The sequence below is a fragment of the Ursus maritimus genome, unplaced genomic scaffold (genome assembly GCF_017311325.1).
Source record: "Ursus maritimus isolate PB19 unplaced genomic scaffold, ASM1731132v1 scaffold_16, whole genome shotgun sequence".
NCBI lineage: Eukaryota > Metazoa > Chordata > Mammalia > Carnivora > Ursidae > Ursus > Ursus maritimus.
The window spans coordinates 134362-151284 of NW_024424008.1; the positions used below are offsets into that span (position 1 = coordinate 134362).

General features: G+C 36.8%; 1 protein-coding gene across 1 annotated transcript; it reads right to left on the reverse strand.

Moving 5' to 3' along the window:
• Nucleotides 1–2196: 2196 nt before the first annotated feature.
• On the reverse strand, nt 2197–3321 carry LOC103681204 (olfactory receptor 51F2-like; the record flags this gene model as incomplete). Its single annotated transcript, XM_040631300.1, has 2 exons — nt 2197–3113; nt 3288–3321. Coding segments are annotated over 2 exons (951 nt in total), but the record flags the coding sequence as incomplete, so codon positions are not given.
• Nucleotides 3322–16923: the final 13602 nt, after the last annotated feature.

The window sequence follows — 16923 nt, forward strand, 5'->3', positions numbered from 1 at the left end:
GAGCCCACATAAACCTAACATTAATACATATCCACTGTCTTTCTGATGCCTCTGTACTTACATCAAGTGAAGATGATGAAGAAGGGACAAGGATCTGAGGTATCATTCACCTCTGAGTGGAGAGTATCTATGAGAAACCCATTCTCAGGAGAATCATTTGCCCCTTAAAAAAAATCTATTCTGTAGGGATCTTTCTGGTCAACTGTATTTTCTTGTTTTGCTTTTGTGCTTCAAAAACGCTACATGACTAAATCTGCTTGCTGTCCCATGTGGTTTAATGTACTGCAATTGCTAAGGTGGTTTTCTTTTTAACTTGCTATGAATAATATTGAAATATATGCCAGGAAAATATAAATACTGAGGAAACATGGAAAGAGTGTGAATATAGTTTTCACACCTGCTTCGGGAAGGAGACCACTGAATTCACTTGATATACTCTGGTATTTTAGATCCAGTTTTTCCACAGAGGGAAAGATTTAAAGATTATTCTCTACCCCCACCATTCCCTACAGAGATCAAAACAAATAAATGTTATATGGATGATAATAAATAACAGAGAGATATATACAGTTGTACCTTGTTAGAGTTCAGTGGCTTCCCAAACCTACTATTAGACATACCTGGGGATCTTGTTATAAATACAGATTCGTAGGCCTCATGCTAGAACTAGTAAAACAAAAAAGTTTGGGAGTGGGGCTCAGGAATCTGCACTTTCATAGATCTGGGGTTTTTAAGAGCAGTTTTAGGTTTATAGCAACAAAATTCAGTGGAAATTGCAGAGGTCCTGTATACCCCTCACCCCAACTTAATGCACAGCCTAACATCTCTGATCAAAGTGGTGCATTTGTCACAATCAGTGAACTTGTCTTTGGCACCTGAGAATTTTTTTTTTAATTATGTGTAGTAGTTGGTTCTGAGAAACCATTCATGAAAAAAACTCCTTAAATGATTCTTAGTCAAATTGGGCCATATGCAAACTGGGATGAATTCCAGAGACTGTGATCTCAGGTTCTAAAATAGCCCTTATCCTATGTGGTTTGGAAAGCAGAACTATGATCAATTGCTGGATAATATAGGTAGAAAAATTGGGATCAATTGTAAGAAAATGTCTTATACATGCAAAATGAATTAAATGACACTTAAATTGTTCAGATGGACTATTTGATAGTCTGTTATGTTCAGTTCAACAACTGTCATTGAGTATCTGCTAAGGATTGAGTATCTGCTAAGGATTGTAGAAGCCTTAAGGCTTTTTTTAATTTAGAGAATTTAGAGAATTTATAAACTTGTGACAGCCTTTATATTCATATTCATATAGTCAAAAGTACATAAAGGCAAGAAAAGATACTGGCAAAGCACTATAAAAGGCAAAATATGGGACACCTGGGTGACTCAGATGGTTAAACCTCTGCCTTCAGCTCAGGTCGTGATCTTTGGGTCCCAGAATCTAGTCCCACATCAGGCTTCTTGCTCAGTGGGGAGTCTGCTTTTCCCTCTGCCTCTGCTCCTCTACCCTGCTTATTCTCTCTCTCTCTCTCTCAAATTAATAAATAAAATCTTTTTTTTAAAGGCAAAATATGGGAAGGAGAGATCAAGTGTCATTGGGGAAATCATAAAAAAATTAATGAAGAAGATATTTGAAGATGAGCCTTGACATATAAGTAGAATTTCAAGGTGGAAAATGGGTGTCAAGGTTGAAGTAGAGTTAACAGTGAAGCTCACCATTAGGAAAGTTGCACCTACATAAAGGAACAGTTAGCAGAATGGTTTTCTTAGACTGCAGAGTATGTGAAAAGACAAAGAGTGAAAAGACAATCCAAATTGTGGAGGACTTTGTCAGAGATAGGAATGATATACGAGAAATAAACATGGAAGAGATGCATATTGGTTTGTTATTAAATTTTATTTGTGCTGGATATTTGGAAAATTAATTCAAAATGAATGATGTGTAGTGTTGATAGAAACAGCAGACAGATAGGAAGTCAGTTAGTCATCTAGGAATAGGGTAACTGAGAGGTACTGAGAATCTGACTTAGTATTTTGGTGGTAGGAAAGTTGTAGGACTAACAGCATTGTGGAGATGTTTGAATTAGATGACACCCAACTCTACGCAACTCTAAAATTGCATGGGTTATAACTCCAATTTATGATAAAATTTCACTGACTTTGAAAAAGTTCTTTATGGGCCAATAATTGTTAAATATGAGTTCCCTTAGAACACACAAGTTTGAGCACAGCTTTTTGAATCTGCTTTGTTTTCACACTATAGATGATGGGATTCATCACAGGGGGAATGAGCAAGTAAATATTAGCAATCAGTGTGGGCACATATGGTGGAGAATGTTTTCCAAATCTGTGAACAAAAGACAGGCTGATTAAAGGGATGTAGAATATGGCCACAGCTGTGATATGAGAAATGCAGGTGCTGAAGGCCTTTTTCCTCTCCTCTGGTGATGCAATGTTGAGAACTGAGCGAATGATCAGGACATAGGAAAGCAAGATAAAGATAGAGTCCACTCCAGCAGTAGAGATGATTGCTGTTAGTCCAAATGCACTGTTGATCTTTGTGTCTGAACACGAGAGCTTCATTACATCAGGGTGGAAGCAGTAGGAATGATGGAGCACATGACTTCGGCAGAACGATAGACGCTTGAGAAGCAGAACTAGTGGTGTCAGAATGACAGTCCCCCTGGTAATGACTGCCAAACCAATCTGTGCAATCCTTGCATGAGTTAGAATGGTAGCATATCTCAGTGGGTTGGAAATGGCCACAAAACGATCAAAAGCCATAGCCAGGAGCACTGAAGATTCCATGAAAGTGAAAAGGTGAATGAAGAACATTTGTGATAAGCAAGCATTAAAGCTGATCTCCCGGGCATTGAGCCAGAATATTCCTAGTACTGTCACCAGTGTAGAGATGCATAAGCCAATATCAGTGGTGGACAACATGGAGAGGAAATAGTACATGGGCTCATGGAGGCTTGGCTCAGTGAGGACTACAAACAGGATCAGGGTATTCCCAGAAAGAGCAGTTAAATAGAGGCAGCAGAAGGGTATCGAGATCCAGGCGTGGGCCCATTCAAGTCCAGGGACCCCAGTCAAGAGAAAAGTAGGGAAAGTAGAATTATGGAAAATTTGCATTATGATCTGCAGGAGCTGAATTCTCTTGTAAGATCTTGATTTTCTAAATTTAGAATTTTAAAGTTACTTTTAAAGTTTAATACACATTTGGTAAAGTGCTCAAAACTTTAGAGTACGGCTTAATGAGTACAGCTTAATGCATCTGTATGCAGTCATAGAACTACTTTCAAGATAACCGATAGAACATTACCAGCAACCCAGAAGGCTTCCTAATGCCTTACCCTCATCAATATCTTCTCCTATTGTAACCGTTATTCTGACCTCTGTTACCATAATGACCATTCCCTGTTCTTGATCTTGATATAAATAGAATCCTGCAGTATTTACTACTTGCGTCGGCTCCTTTCACTCAATATTATGTCTGTTGGATTCATCACTGAAATAAAATATTTAATTAAGTTCAATTTAATTTCGTACTCAGCTAAATTTGTTTGTTGTTTATCACTTACTAATTTGGACTCATCAATATTTTTTGTTACAGTTTTTATCCTTCAACTGGATTATAAGTTTATGTTTATTACTATGGTCTCATGAGAATAAGAATTTATTTTTAGCTAAACTTTGCTTAGTATAATTCTTTGCTCATAGAAGATATTCAGTATGTTTTATTTGCCCTTCCCAAAATACTCTAATGATGAGTAGGTCTAAGCCTAAAATAATTGATTAATTTTGCCTTGCAATTTTAGAATTATTAAACCCATATTCCAAGTGCAAATTTATTTTAACTTGGCAGGACAACATCTCTTTTCAGGGATAACCTAAGAATCCACCTTAGATAATGCCAGTTCATCCTGTCTCATGAGATCTGTTTACTAGAGTGAACTGAGGGAAGATGCTTCAGTTCCATGGATCTGAAGTGTGATACTCTTCTTAATTTGTAAACTAAAATACTGCCTTGTTTACCATTATGGAACATGTCCCTGTCATGGTAAAAATCATGAGGAAAATGATAATCGTCTTTTGTAGCATGTATACCCTGGTTTTTAATATGACTTTTGATTTCTTATGAGGTTATTTGGGTGTATATTATGTGAATGAGAAGAAGATGCTTCATACAATGATCTAAGTATCTTACATAGATTACTTCCTTTGAGCCTTGGACAAACCTAAGGAGAAGTATTTTTATTTGTTCAGATGCATAAAGTGAAGTTTAGAAGTTTGGATAAATAGCTGAAGGTCATAAAATCTGAAAGAATTGATGTTGGGAATCAGAGAAAATAAGACTTTAGAACCTGTGCAATTAACAACTATACCACACTTTTCAATGTTAATAATAATGATATAATCCTAGTTCAATAATAATATAATACCCTATCAATAAATAAGGCAAATGTGTTAGAGATATCTATGTTTGCAAAGCTCCTAATTATTTAATGTTTCTAGGGTTCAGAGTTGAAACAATTTTATGTCAGGATTGCATCTGTATTGTATGATATGTAAATAAACGAATGAAGCTTAATTTTAGCAAATTGTAAGTTCTTAGACATATTGTCAGATGCTATAATTTAAATTAATCCATTGGAAGTTATAATTTAAATTAACTCATAGTGGGGCACCTGGGTGGCTCAGTTGGTTAAGCGTCCAACTCTCGGTTTCAGCTCAGGTCATGATCTCAGGGTTGTGCTATCAAGCCCCACATCCGGCTCCATGCTCAGCATGGAGTCTGCTTGAGATTCTCTCTCCCTCTCCCTCTGCACCCCCACTCACTCATGCTCTCTCTGTAAAATAAATAAATAAATCTTTAAAAAAATATCTTTAGGATATCTGTTGTTCCTTTAGAAGCTATCCATGATAATTTCTATTACATATGCCCATTTAAATACAATTTTATGATCTAATTGATTACATAACTTACTTATTGGATATAGATAAAAATTAGTTTGATTATTTCAATAAACAAAATGTCTATTTCTTCATTCTTTCAGTTCCATAGGCATTCTATAAACAATGTTCTTATTCATTTATTTTCCTAATTTAGCATACTTATCTTTATCTCAGGCTAAATCCCCTAAATATTAGATCCATGTATCTAACTCTTTGATTTTTCTGCTTAATTATCTCAGCGTCAACTCGAGCACAACATGACTGCATCTGAATTAGTCCTCAGAGCCCCCACAACTTGTATGTTCTATTTTCCTCATTCTGATAGTAGCTCTGTAGATCTATAGATCCGTGGTAGCTTGATGTGTCAGGTTACATGATCCAGAAATCTGAATGCACTTCCACCTCCCATGTGTTGATCATTAATTTCTGTCTGTACCGCAACTGTTCCTTATTCATACAGCGTATTTCTCTCAGAGTGTTCTAAGATTTAGAATAGACTTCCATTTTAAAGTAACTCTAGCTAGTATTACCCGAAACAGTCCTCTCCTAACTTTCTACTACATTTTCAAAAAAGATAAAGGATAAAAGGGACAGACCAAGGAAGTACTAATGCTTAAACTGGTATCACATATCAAAGATATCTGGAGGGTGATTAACTCCTAACTAAGGAATATGGAGATCAATTGAGTCAAAATATAGGACAGCACTTGAGTAATCAAGGGAAGGGTAAAACACCTCTATTCTTTTAGGAAGGAGGATTGAAGTCTGATTTTCTAGATTACTAGTCATTTCATATTAAGAAAGGTCTGGAGTTATATCCTGCTTCTGAGGAAAATCAGTTACCATCACATGATGGTCTGTCAAAACAATGAACAATACAATCTTCCTAAAAAGGCAAAATGCTATTCCCATGATTGCGAATATCATGGATTCAATCAATTAAATTAATTTACTTATCCATTCACAGAGAACTATTTCAGACAGTCCTTTATTATATCTTTCTGAATTTAGGAACAGCTTCTGTGGAATGTTACAGAGTTAACCACCTACAGGGAGGGGAAGCAGTTGCTGCACGCTAGGAACATGCTGACCTGGGAGGTGTCGCAGTTTCCGTCTGGGGCCTGGGCTGAAAAAAGCACTGGGTGAAATGTCAGAAGACCAGTGAGAGGGTAGCCCTACTATGCTTAGTGAGAAGAAAAATTAATATTGAGCCAGGTTCTTTGCCACATATCTCTACCTGTTGTTGGTTTAATTGAATAGCACCATTAATAGGCTGTGACTAACATTCTCAGCTTTTTGTTGAGAAGACGTTGGTTCAGAGTGAAGATTCCCGTAGACAAATAGGGCCAGTGTGTGAATCCAGGTCTGTCTGACTCTCTAGGTATGCTCATTTCACTGTACCATACTGCTTCTGGTTTTAGACAAAATTAAAAAGAAACAAATCAGATTACTGCCGACTTAAGAAACTGAATGGAATAAAAGTGCTACAGTAAGTGTAAACCAATTAAAACAATAGAGAGGATGCACTAGTGATTTTGGACTTCGGTTATTTTATGTGTCAGGAAATATACACATAGAATAAGCACAGTTTTGCTATGATTAGCTAAACAGATGAGAATAAAATATCTTTATGGAATTTGGAATTTCTGAATATGTATCAGTTTCCTGGAAATGAACCAAACAGTGGAGAGTAAGTATAATCAGTGACTCCAAGGGTTTGGAGATCAGAGACTGGAGGTGGGTGGGGACAGTCTTACCTTTCAAGATGTGGAGAATTAGAGAGGATACAAATAAGATGTTGAAGGAGCAATGCCAGAGACTAAGTGAATTATTGTCTTTAACTTCACTTCCAAGAAACTCTTACTTGTGTTCATCTAAGCTAAATGACTCATGTTGGAGCTTAAAGTCATCAGATACATTTTATTATAGACATAACCAAGTACTTGTTCTGATCTAAACTTGGCCTTTAGACAGGGAGGAGAGCTTTTCTTACCCTTATTTAGAGTGGGGTATATGAAGGTCACCTGTTTACCTCTACGTATGGAAAATTTTTCTAAAGAATGTTGATGGCGTAGTCATTTACCCATCTGGGATAAATACACCCTTGGGGGATTTCAGTGCCATACTATTATGCTTCACCTCTCTGCACCCAAGTTATTTAGCTGGCACCAGGAAATGTGGAGGCGGAGAACCAAAGAAATATAAACATATTGACATGGTAGCTCTGTGTTTATGTGTTTTCATTAAAAATGAAATTGAATCATTACTCTGAACATGGATACACCATTTAAGATGAGGATCCAATATTTCTTCTTGATTTTTTCTATGTGTTTCTTTTTTTCTTTCTTTTATAATAATTTTTTATTATGTTATGTTAGTCACCATACAGTATATCCTTAGTTTTTGATGTAATGTTCCATGATTCATTATTTGCTTAAAACACCCAGTGCACCATGCAATATGTGCCCTCCTTAATACCCATCACCAGCCTATCCTATTCCCCCACCCCTCTCCCCTCTGAAGCCCTCCGTTTGCTTCCCAGAGTCCACAGTCTCTCATGGTTCATTCCCCCTTCTGTTTACCCCCCCCTTCATTCTTCCCTTTCTTCTCCTGCTGATCTTCCTATTTCTTATGTTCCATAAATGAGTGAAACCATATGATAATTGTCTTTCTCTGCTTGACTTATTTCACTTAGCATAATCTCCTCCAGTCCCATCCACGTTGCTGCAAATGTTGGGTAATCGCTCTTTCTGATGGCTGAGTAATATTCCATTGTATATACGGACCACATCTTCTTAATCCATTCGTCTGTTGAAGGGCATCTCGGCTCCTTCTACAATTTAGCTATTGTGGACAAAGCTGCTATGAACATTGGGGTGCATATGGCCCTTCTCTTCACTACGTCTGTATCTGTGGGGTAAATACCCAGTAGTGCAATTGCTGGGTGATAGGGCAGCTCAATTTTTAACTTTTTAAGGGACCTCCACACTGTTTTCCAAAGTGGCTGTACCAACTTGCATTCCCACCATGTTTCTTGTAAATAATCTATTATACAGATTTTTGTGTATAACTAAGTGAAATAACAAATACTCTGAAAGTATCTCCAACTAATAGCATAGTGCCAAGAACATAGTACATATGAATGAAATATTTGTTAAAATGAGCAAATGGATTTCTACAATTCAGAAGCAAACAGTAAAATAAATTTATAAAGTCAAGGGGTTCCATGCAGTTTACCCTTTCAATAGAAGGAAGATTTGTCAGCATAGCCCCTCAAATGGAAGCAACTCCATTTGAGGGGAAAAAAAGTAGATTGGTTCTTCTTCAGGGATTATGTTAATTAATGTCTGTATAGTGATTAATTTTTCCAAGTAATTTCAGGTACACTATCTTATTTAGTCTTAGTTGTTCAGACTAAAACAAACATTTTAAGTTTACCTGACAGATACTGATAAACAAAGTACTTGACACAAAATCAGTGGTCAATAGTGTTTATCAAATTAATTTATCCCTCACTCTTGCAGATCTATTTCACAGTCTAGAAAAAAGAATCATAAATAAGCAAAATAGAAGCCATCTTATTCAACTCTATTTTGGTTGATGATTAGGCTAAGTAGCGAATAGGTTGGTTAAATATAGGAATCATAAAAGTAATTTTAACCTACATTGAAAATTTTATTTTAACTTGAGACGTATGTGTAATTTATTCATCATTGTTTTATGTAGAGTTGGGGCCTTTCAGTGTAATTTTGCAAATGGCAATTTTATATTATCTTCCTTTGTAAACCGTATCTTTAATATACTATATACAATTTCCATTATAATAACTGTGATGGTGAAGGAAAAACAAGTAGCCCACAGTGCACATCTTGGGGGAAAATGAAGATTTGCTAATTGGAGAAAGAGCTACGAGTGTTAACTGGCTGTTAGCATCAGTCAGTATGTTTTACAGAGGGAATACATATTGCTGTATAATTTAGCAAGCGTATTCAGTAGAATTTTCATGGAAATCTTTTTTTTTTTTTTTTAGATTTTATTTATTTGGCAGAGAGAGACACAGTGAGAGAGGGAATATAAGCAGGGGGAGTGGGAGAGGGAGAAGCAGGCTTTCTGCTGAGCAGGGAGCCTGATACGGGGGCTTGATCCCAGGACTCTGAGATCATGACCTGAGCCAAAGGCAGATGCTTAACGACTGAGCCACCTAGGCACCCCGGAAATCTTTTTTTTGAACCATTTTATTGAGGTTCGATTGACTTATAAAAAGCTGTATATATTTAATGTCTATAATTTGATGGATTTGGGAGAAAGTATACAGCCATGAAACCAGCATCATCATAAAGGCCATATACATATATGTCACCTCCAAAGTTTTCTCTCACCACCTTTACTATTATTTTTTGTAGGTTGTAAAACACTTATCATAATAACTCCCCTCTTAGCAAATTTTAAGTATACAATACAGTATTATTATATATAGGTCAACAGGTATGTGAAAAGATGCTCAACATTAATAATAATCAAGGAAATGGAAATAAAAAAAAGCAATGAGATTTCACATCACACTTACTAGGATGCCTACTTTGGGGGGAAAAATAGCCACAAAAAACAAAGACAACAGATGTTGGTGAATATTTGGAGAAAAGGGAACACTGGTACACCATCGGTGGGAATTTAAATTTATACAGCCATTGTAGAAACAGTATGGAGGTTTCTCAAAAAAATTTAAAAAAGAATTATCATATGATCCAGCAATTCCCTTTCTGGGTATTTAGCCAAAGGAATTGGAGTCAGGATCTCAAAATGAGATTTGCTCTTAGAACTCTACTACCTGCTTCTCTCAATAATGGAGATGCTTCAGCCTTTTGCCTGCCATCTTTGATGAGTTTCTTTTTCCCTGTTTTTCAACTTTTCTAAAAATGTACAAAAAATTATAGGTATAAAGATTTCTGTGGATAATTATGAGAGAGCAAATCTCACTTTGAGATCTACTACCTTGCTACCCAGGATTAGAACATAATGTTTTCTTGGCTGGCAGAATTCATGTACAACTTGGACAACAAGAGAAGCTATTGGAGATTATTTTAAGCAATGTTGTGATTCTCTTATAAGATTAATCTGATATTTGCATAGGACATAAATTAGAATGAAGAGAGATTGAAGGTAGGGACATGTGGCAGAGTGTGCCTATAGTACAGGCAGATTCTGAAGGAACAGATAGTAGAGTTGGAAATGAGGGAAGTATATTAAGCACCACATCAAAGAAGTTGCATGATGCTCTATGTAACCAGTTTCATTGTGGAAAGACATGTTGCCAGGGGCCAGAGGAGGCTGGTTGAGTTTTTTCAAAATAAAACTTATTCACTTTACGTCCTTCACTATCAAGGATAATTTCACTCATCCACAGAAGGATCAGATTGTAAAAGAAACAAAATAAATTTTGGCTTTGGACTTGCTGAATTTGAGGTACTGTTGGGAGTTATGGATTATTTTGGTAGGAAGACATAGTTAGAAATGTTTCATGAGGAGCGCCTGGGTGGCTCAGTTGTTGAGTGTCTGCCTTCGGCTCCGGGCATGATCCCAGGGTGCTGGGATTGAGCCCCACGTCGGGCTCCCTGCTCCTCTGGGAGCCTGCTTCTTCCTCTCCCACTCCCCCTGCTTGTGTTCCCTCTCTCGCTGGCTGTCTCTCTCTCTCTGTCAAATAAATAAATAAATAAAATCTTTAAAAAAATGTTTCATGAGAGTATACGCTCATGTTTTATTTATTTTTACATGTAGTAGATCTTGATATATATTCACTGAATGAGTAATGAACAAATTGTAATTTTGTGGAAATTAGTTTTGGATAATGGACATCTTTTCTGTTTGCTTAACATAACATAGGGCAATGAGTACAGAAACAAAGAGTTAAGTTGCTATGAACATTTTGTAGTTGTTTTTACATATTTTCTTTAATTCTCATAAATTGTCCCAGACTAAGAATTATGTTTTCTTAAGGTTTAATGGTATATAGCATTATTTGTTATTAGTAGCAAAGCATCTAGCATTATATTGAATTCATAAAATAGTAATTGTCAGAATAAGTAATTCTTTAATATAGTAAACATGAAAATTTCATGAAGAATCTAAATGTAGACATAAGGGACATTTTATTGTTTCTGCGTCTAACAAAGTAGATTTTTAATCTTGATTATTTTTTAATCATTTGCTTCAAAATATCTGAATTTGTCTCTGCTGGCCTGCAGGAAAGATATGACATCCTAATATATGTGTTTACATTTTATAAATTTACATAACTGTCTTGTTATTCATCTAATCAGTGATTTTTTAATCCTTGGAACTTTTGCCTTGAGGAGTTTTGCTAAAGGGAAATTTTCAAATTGAAAATATTCTTCTGTTTAATCAATCATTTAACTCTTAGGATACTGGCCATTGTCTTAAAGACATTTGTCATTAATCAAATGTTCTTAATGCACTCTTTTGGATAAAAAGCAGATATATGAGTGGTGTTGGGTGGTTCTTTGGTAAAATATTTTCCCTTTTCTGATAGACCCAAACGTAGAAGTGGGCCAAATATACTGGGCCTGTACACATGAACCTGACTGAGCAATACTAGAGACTTACATACCTGACCCAAGATGGTCAATCAGATGTTTTCTCATGAGAATTTTTTTATTTTTTTATTTTTAGAGAGAGCATGCACAAGTGGGGGTGGGGGAGTGGCAGAGGGAGAGAGAGAGAATGCTAGGCATGGAGCCTGACATGGGGCTCGATCTCAGGACCCTGCAATCATGACCTGAGTCGAAATGAAGAGTAAGATGCTTAACTGACTGAGCTACCCAGGCACCCCTCTCATGAGAATTCTTAACACTGTATTTCAAAATAATTTCTGTTATAGAAAAGCTGCAAAAACAATACTAAAATTTTCACATCCTTCACCTTGATACTGCATTTCTTTAGTATTTGAAACTTTGAGGGGAGCCCACATACCTGAAAACAAGGCAGGTGCTTCTCCTGAGCACCCCAGAGCTGCTCTGGCTTCTCTGTCACAAGGTTAGGTTGTTTGGCCACTCCTTGTATTGCCCTACATACTTTTCTCTCAATTTGATAGATGTGCTTATTATTAAATGTGCCCTTCACATCTCTGATTTTCTCAATGGTCCCAGTTCTGAGCTGTTACCGTCCACCATCACATTCCACAGAGGTCACATTTCCATGAGCTGTTTTCAGCCAGTGACTAAATGTGTCAGGGAAACTAAGGCAGGCCCATTCCTAGAAGATACAGAATTCCTCTGACAGATGACTTTGACTTGAGGATACCCAATGACCTTGACTAATTCTGTTTAGAACTGCCTGATAGTCTCAGATGATTCTTTCTACCAAAATTTCTCATTTTTCTCCTTAACTCAAGGTGAAACTTACGTCAAAGTATGACAATTCTTCCAGTCTCCTTTTTTTCCATTCTTGTCTCCTATTTGTAATGTTACCTAGCCCCTTGTTGGCTGTTTGTCTATTTCGCCCTAGGGATGTCATGCTCTGTTGAACATCCCCACAACTGCTTGCACTTTTAAGTTCTCTTGCCTGCCCTTGGGACCTTGTTGGTTCTTATAATAAGTGCAGCCCTCTGGTTTTTGGTGATTACCTGGCCTCTGTTTTGTCCAGACTGCATTGTATACATGGCTATTAATGAACCTAGCTCAGTGACTGCATCTCATATTGTCCCTGGTCAGCAGAGAAGAGCCACTTCTCAGTGATGGGGGTATCATTCTTGCAGCTCATTCCTAATGAACTTAGTGGATGCTGTGTCCTCTAGGTTTCTCAAGGAACACAATCTAGGGTAGGTCTTCTGACCTTATATAACCTATTCATCCCAGTGTGCTCACTTTCCTCAGCCATTTTATTTTATTGGTTAAACAACTGTTCATAAAAGAAGTAGAATCATGAATACAATGTGTATTAAAAGAAAAAGTAGAAGGAATGTGGTATTTAGTGTGGGAACAAGCATGATTCACCTTGAAGAGTCGAAATCAAGAGTAAGATGCTTAACTGACTGAGCTACACGGGCACCCCTCTCATGAGAATTCTTAACACTGTATTTCAAAATAATTTCTGTTATAGAAAAGCTGCAAAAACAATACTAAAATTTTCACATCCTTCACCTTGATACTGCATTTCTTTAGTATTTGAAACTTTGAGGGGAGCCCACATACCTGAAAACAAGGCAGGTGCTTCTCCTGAGCACCCCAGAGCTGCTCTGGCTTCTCTGTCACAAGGTTAGGTTGTTTGGCCACTCCTTGTATTGCCCTACATACTTTTCTCTCAATTTGATAGATGTGCTTATTATTAAATGTGCCCTTCACATCTCTGATTTTCTCAATGGTCCCAGTTCTGAGCTGTTACCGTCCACCATCACATTCCACAGAGGTCACATTTCCATGAGCTGTTTTCAGCCAGTGACTGAATGTGGCAGGGAAACTAAGGCAGGCCCATTCCTAGATGATACAGAATTCCTCTGACAGATGACTTTGACTTGAGGATACCCAATGACCTTGACTAATTCTGTTTAGAACTGCCTGATAGTCTCAGATGATTCTTTCTACCAAAATTTCTCATTTTTCTCCTTAACTCAAGGTGAAACTTACGTCAAAGTATGACAATTCTTCCAGTCTCCTTTTTTTCCATTCTTGTCTCCTATTTGTAATGTTACCTAGCCCCTTGTTGGCTGTTTGTCTATTTCGCCCTAGGGATGTCATGCTCTGTTGAACATCCCCACAACTGCTTGCACTTTTAAGTTCTCTTGCCTGCCCTTGGGACCTTGTTGGTTCTTATAATAAGTGCAGCCCTCTGGTTTTTGGTGATTACCTGGCCTCTGTTTTGTCCAGACTGCATTGTATACATGGCTATTAATGAACCTAGCTCAGTGACTGCATCTCATATTGTCCCTGGTCAGCAGAGAAGAGCCACTTCTCAGTGATGGGGGTATCATTCTTGCAGCTCATTCCTAATGAACTTAGTGGATGCTGTGTCCTCTAGGTTTCTCAAGGAACACAATCTAGGGTAGGTCTTCTGACCTTATATAACCTATTCATCCCAGTGTGCTCACTTTCCTCAGCCATTTTATTTTATTGGTTAAACAACTGTTCATAAAAGAAGTAGAATCATGAATACAATGTGTATTAAAAGAAAAAGTAGAAGGAATGTGGTATTTAGTGTGGGAACAAGCATGATTCACCTTGAAGTTAACCTGTTGCATTCGACAAATGGGAAGAATACAAGTCTAATTGGAACACACAGGTAATGAAGTAGATAAGCAAGCACGTTTTACTTCAAGGCTGACAGACTTGATCCATCCTTCTGAAGGAAACATTTTGATTTCATTTTTTCCATAATTGATCAGATGACAGCTTACAGGATGGATCAATTGAAGAGAGAAAAAAGGGCAAGGAACACAACAGATGTACATAATGAAAGAACCAGGACATATACAGTGTATGGAAAAACATAATGAAAATAATCAAATGCCTTCACATGCATTTTCTTGACTGTCACTTTTATTTCTACATGTAACCTATAGGATGAACTATTCAGATCCTGAAGACTCTCCTATGAGTATCTTTTTTTAAAGATCTAGTTATTTATTTGGGGTGAGGAGGGGAGAGGCAAAGAAAGAGAAAAACCCAAGCAGACTAGGTGCTGAGCCTGAGGTGGGGCTCGATCTCATGACCCTGAGATTATGACTTGAGCTGAAACCAAGAGTCAGACGCTCAACCAACTGTGCCACCCAGGCACCCCATCCTATGAGAATCTTTTTAATGGTTCCCCCTTGAGCTACTGAACTTTATTAGAAAGTTAATTTGATAAATTTACCTCAAGCCCACTCTATACACTAAGCCAAGCACTAGTTTATTCCCTTTAATGAATCATACTAAGTAACATATATCTGTAGTATCCTAGACATTTTGTAGATCAACAGTACAACTCAAAGTTTTTATCCAAGTTTTTGCTTGCACCTTATCAAGTCCCCCAAATACATAAAAAAACATGTCCCTTTTGCCATTACCTTGTTCTCTTGCTCAATTTCAGCTAGGTCTCCAGAGATTTCTAGAGTCTTTTCTTGGGTAGGATGTTAAGTGTAAGCTTTGTAATATTGTGGCCCTCTGAGCATCTCAATATATAAGTCTCTCAACTTTAATATTCTTATGTGTTCTCTTTCTGAAGCACTAGGCAGCTAACAGGCATGTAGAATTACCAGAACAAAAGTCCCCCATACATTCAGGAGGTGCACCCAAATTTTTAAACCAAATCTACAAGTCAATTCCTTTATAGAATAGTGTTATTCAAGCAAAAGATGTTCTTTAAGCCACTAATACAAACCCTACCATCTAAATTCACTTAAAAGAATCTGATGGATAGAGGAAAGAAAAGAAAAAAGTAAAGTTTTGTGTTTTTATATTCTTCAACGCTATATCCAGATTGGATCTGTGAATTTAAAACTCAGGAGAGTATTCTCCCATGAAGAGTAAAATGGTGACACAGTACTTCTCACATTCTTCCACAGAGTTGCGTCCACAATACACTTGTCTATTTACCTTTGGAAATATTTTCAATTTAGATGGCAACACAAACAAGGGGTATAATTTTGCATTATCAAACATCACAACACTTAGTACATTACTTTATAATTTTTTGTCTATGTCACTGCTTCACACACTAGACTTTAAGGCTTCTTGAGTTCAGGGAATATGTTTTTTCCAACTTTTAATTTCTATTGCTTCTTATAAAGCCAAACATGAAGTTGGCACCCAGTCACTGGTATGCTGATAAACTGAATCTCTGAAAAATAAAAAGTCCTCATTTGTAGTATTTGTCAGTTCCCAAGTGTAAATGTTGATTTCAAACTGCCAATATGACATTGTTGAACACAAGAGTTGAGATGAGCTGCACAGTATGGCCGCTTGCAAGCTGATGTGTGCTGGTTTCAGCACATTGCTGCCTCCAGTGTTTGTGGGATACATGAAGCATCCCTCCTATTTGTTACTTTTCCAATTGCAATAAAATTGACGTGATTCCCATCAGGTTTCTACCTCCACTTTCTCCTGCATTTTCTACCATTTTATACAACTGAGTTTTAAACTTCTCCCTGCCTCTTAAATTGATATGATTACCAAAAAATTCTTTTTTTAGGAACCATATTTTAGGTGTGGCCATGTATAACCATTTATAGGCTGAACATCGTGAATTATTTACCTTGGTTCTTTGGTTGGTTAAGATATCTATAGTAGGTCCTTTGTGTTATTTGTGAAACCTCTGAAGTTTTATGGATAATATGAATGTGTTTATATGTGATTTTTCTGTGAAGAACGGTTCATAGATTTCATTAGATTCCAAAAGGGATCATTATGCCTAAAAAAGGTTAAGAGACTCTGCCTCAAACTTTTTCCAGTTCTCCAAAGTTCCTATTTCCTGTAATGAATTAGCAAATGCCCCTAATTCTTGAGGCTGTGCTGTTGACTGTCCAGTACTAGACACTGGTCTATGGCTTACATGGCATGACATATCTATTCCTACCTTTTGAACTATTAACTATGAATGAAGAAAACAAGCTAAAGTATACTCTAGGAAGGAAAACACAACTTTTTAAAGGCATGATGCATGAACAAGAAGACTCAGTTCTTACTTTTGATCTTGTAATATTTTTCCTAGATGCTTTTGCAAAGTATTAATACACTAGTGAAGATTGTGGCATCTAACATGCAGAGAGTATGGATTCAAATCTGAACCCTGAGCCATGTTTGATGTCTGGTTGATGGCCTACATGACTTTAGGCTTCAGTTTCTTCATCTCTAAAATGTAATTAATATTATTATATATTTCATTGAGCTGTTTGAAAAATAAATGGAATATGTCTTAAAAGCTGTTAATAGAACACATAGTATAAAGTAGTCACTAAATGTTAATTAC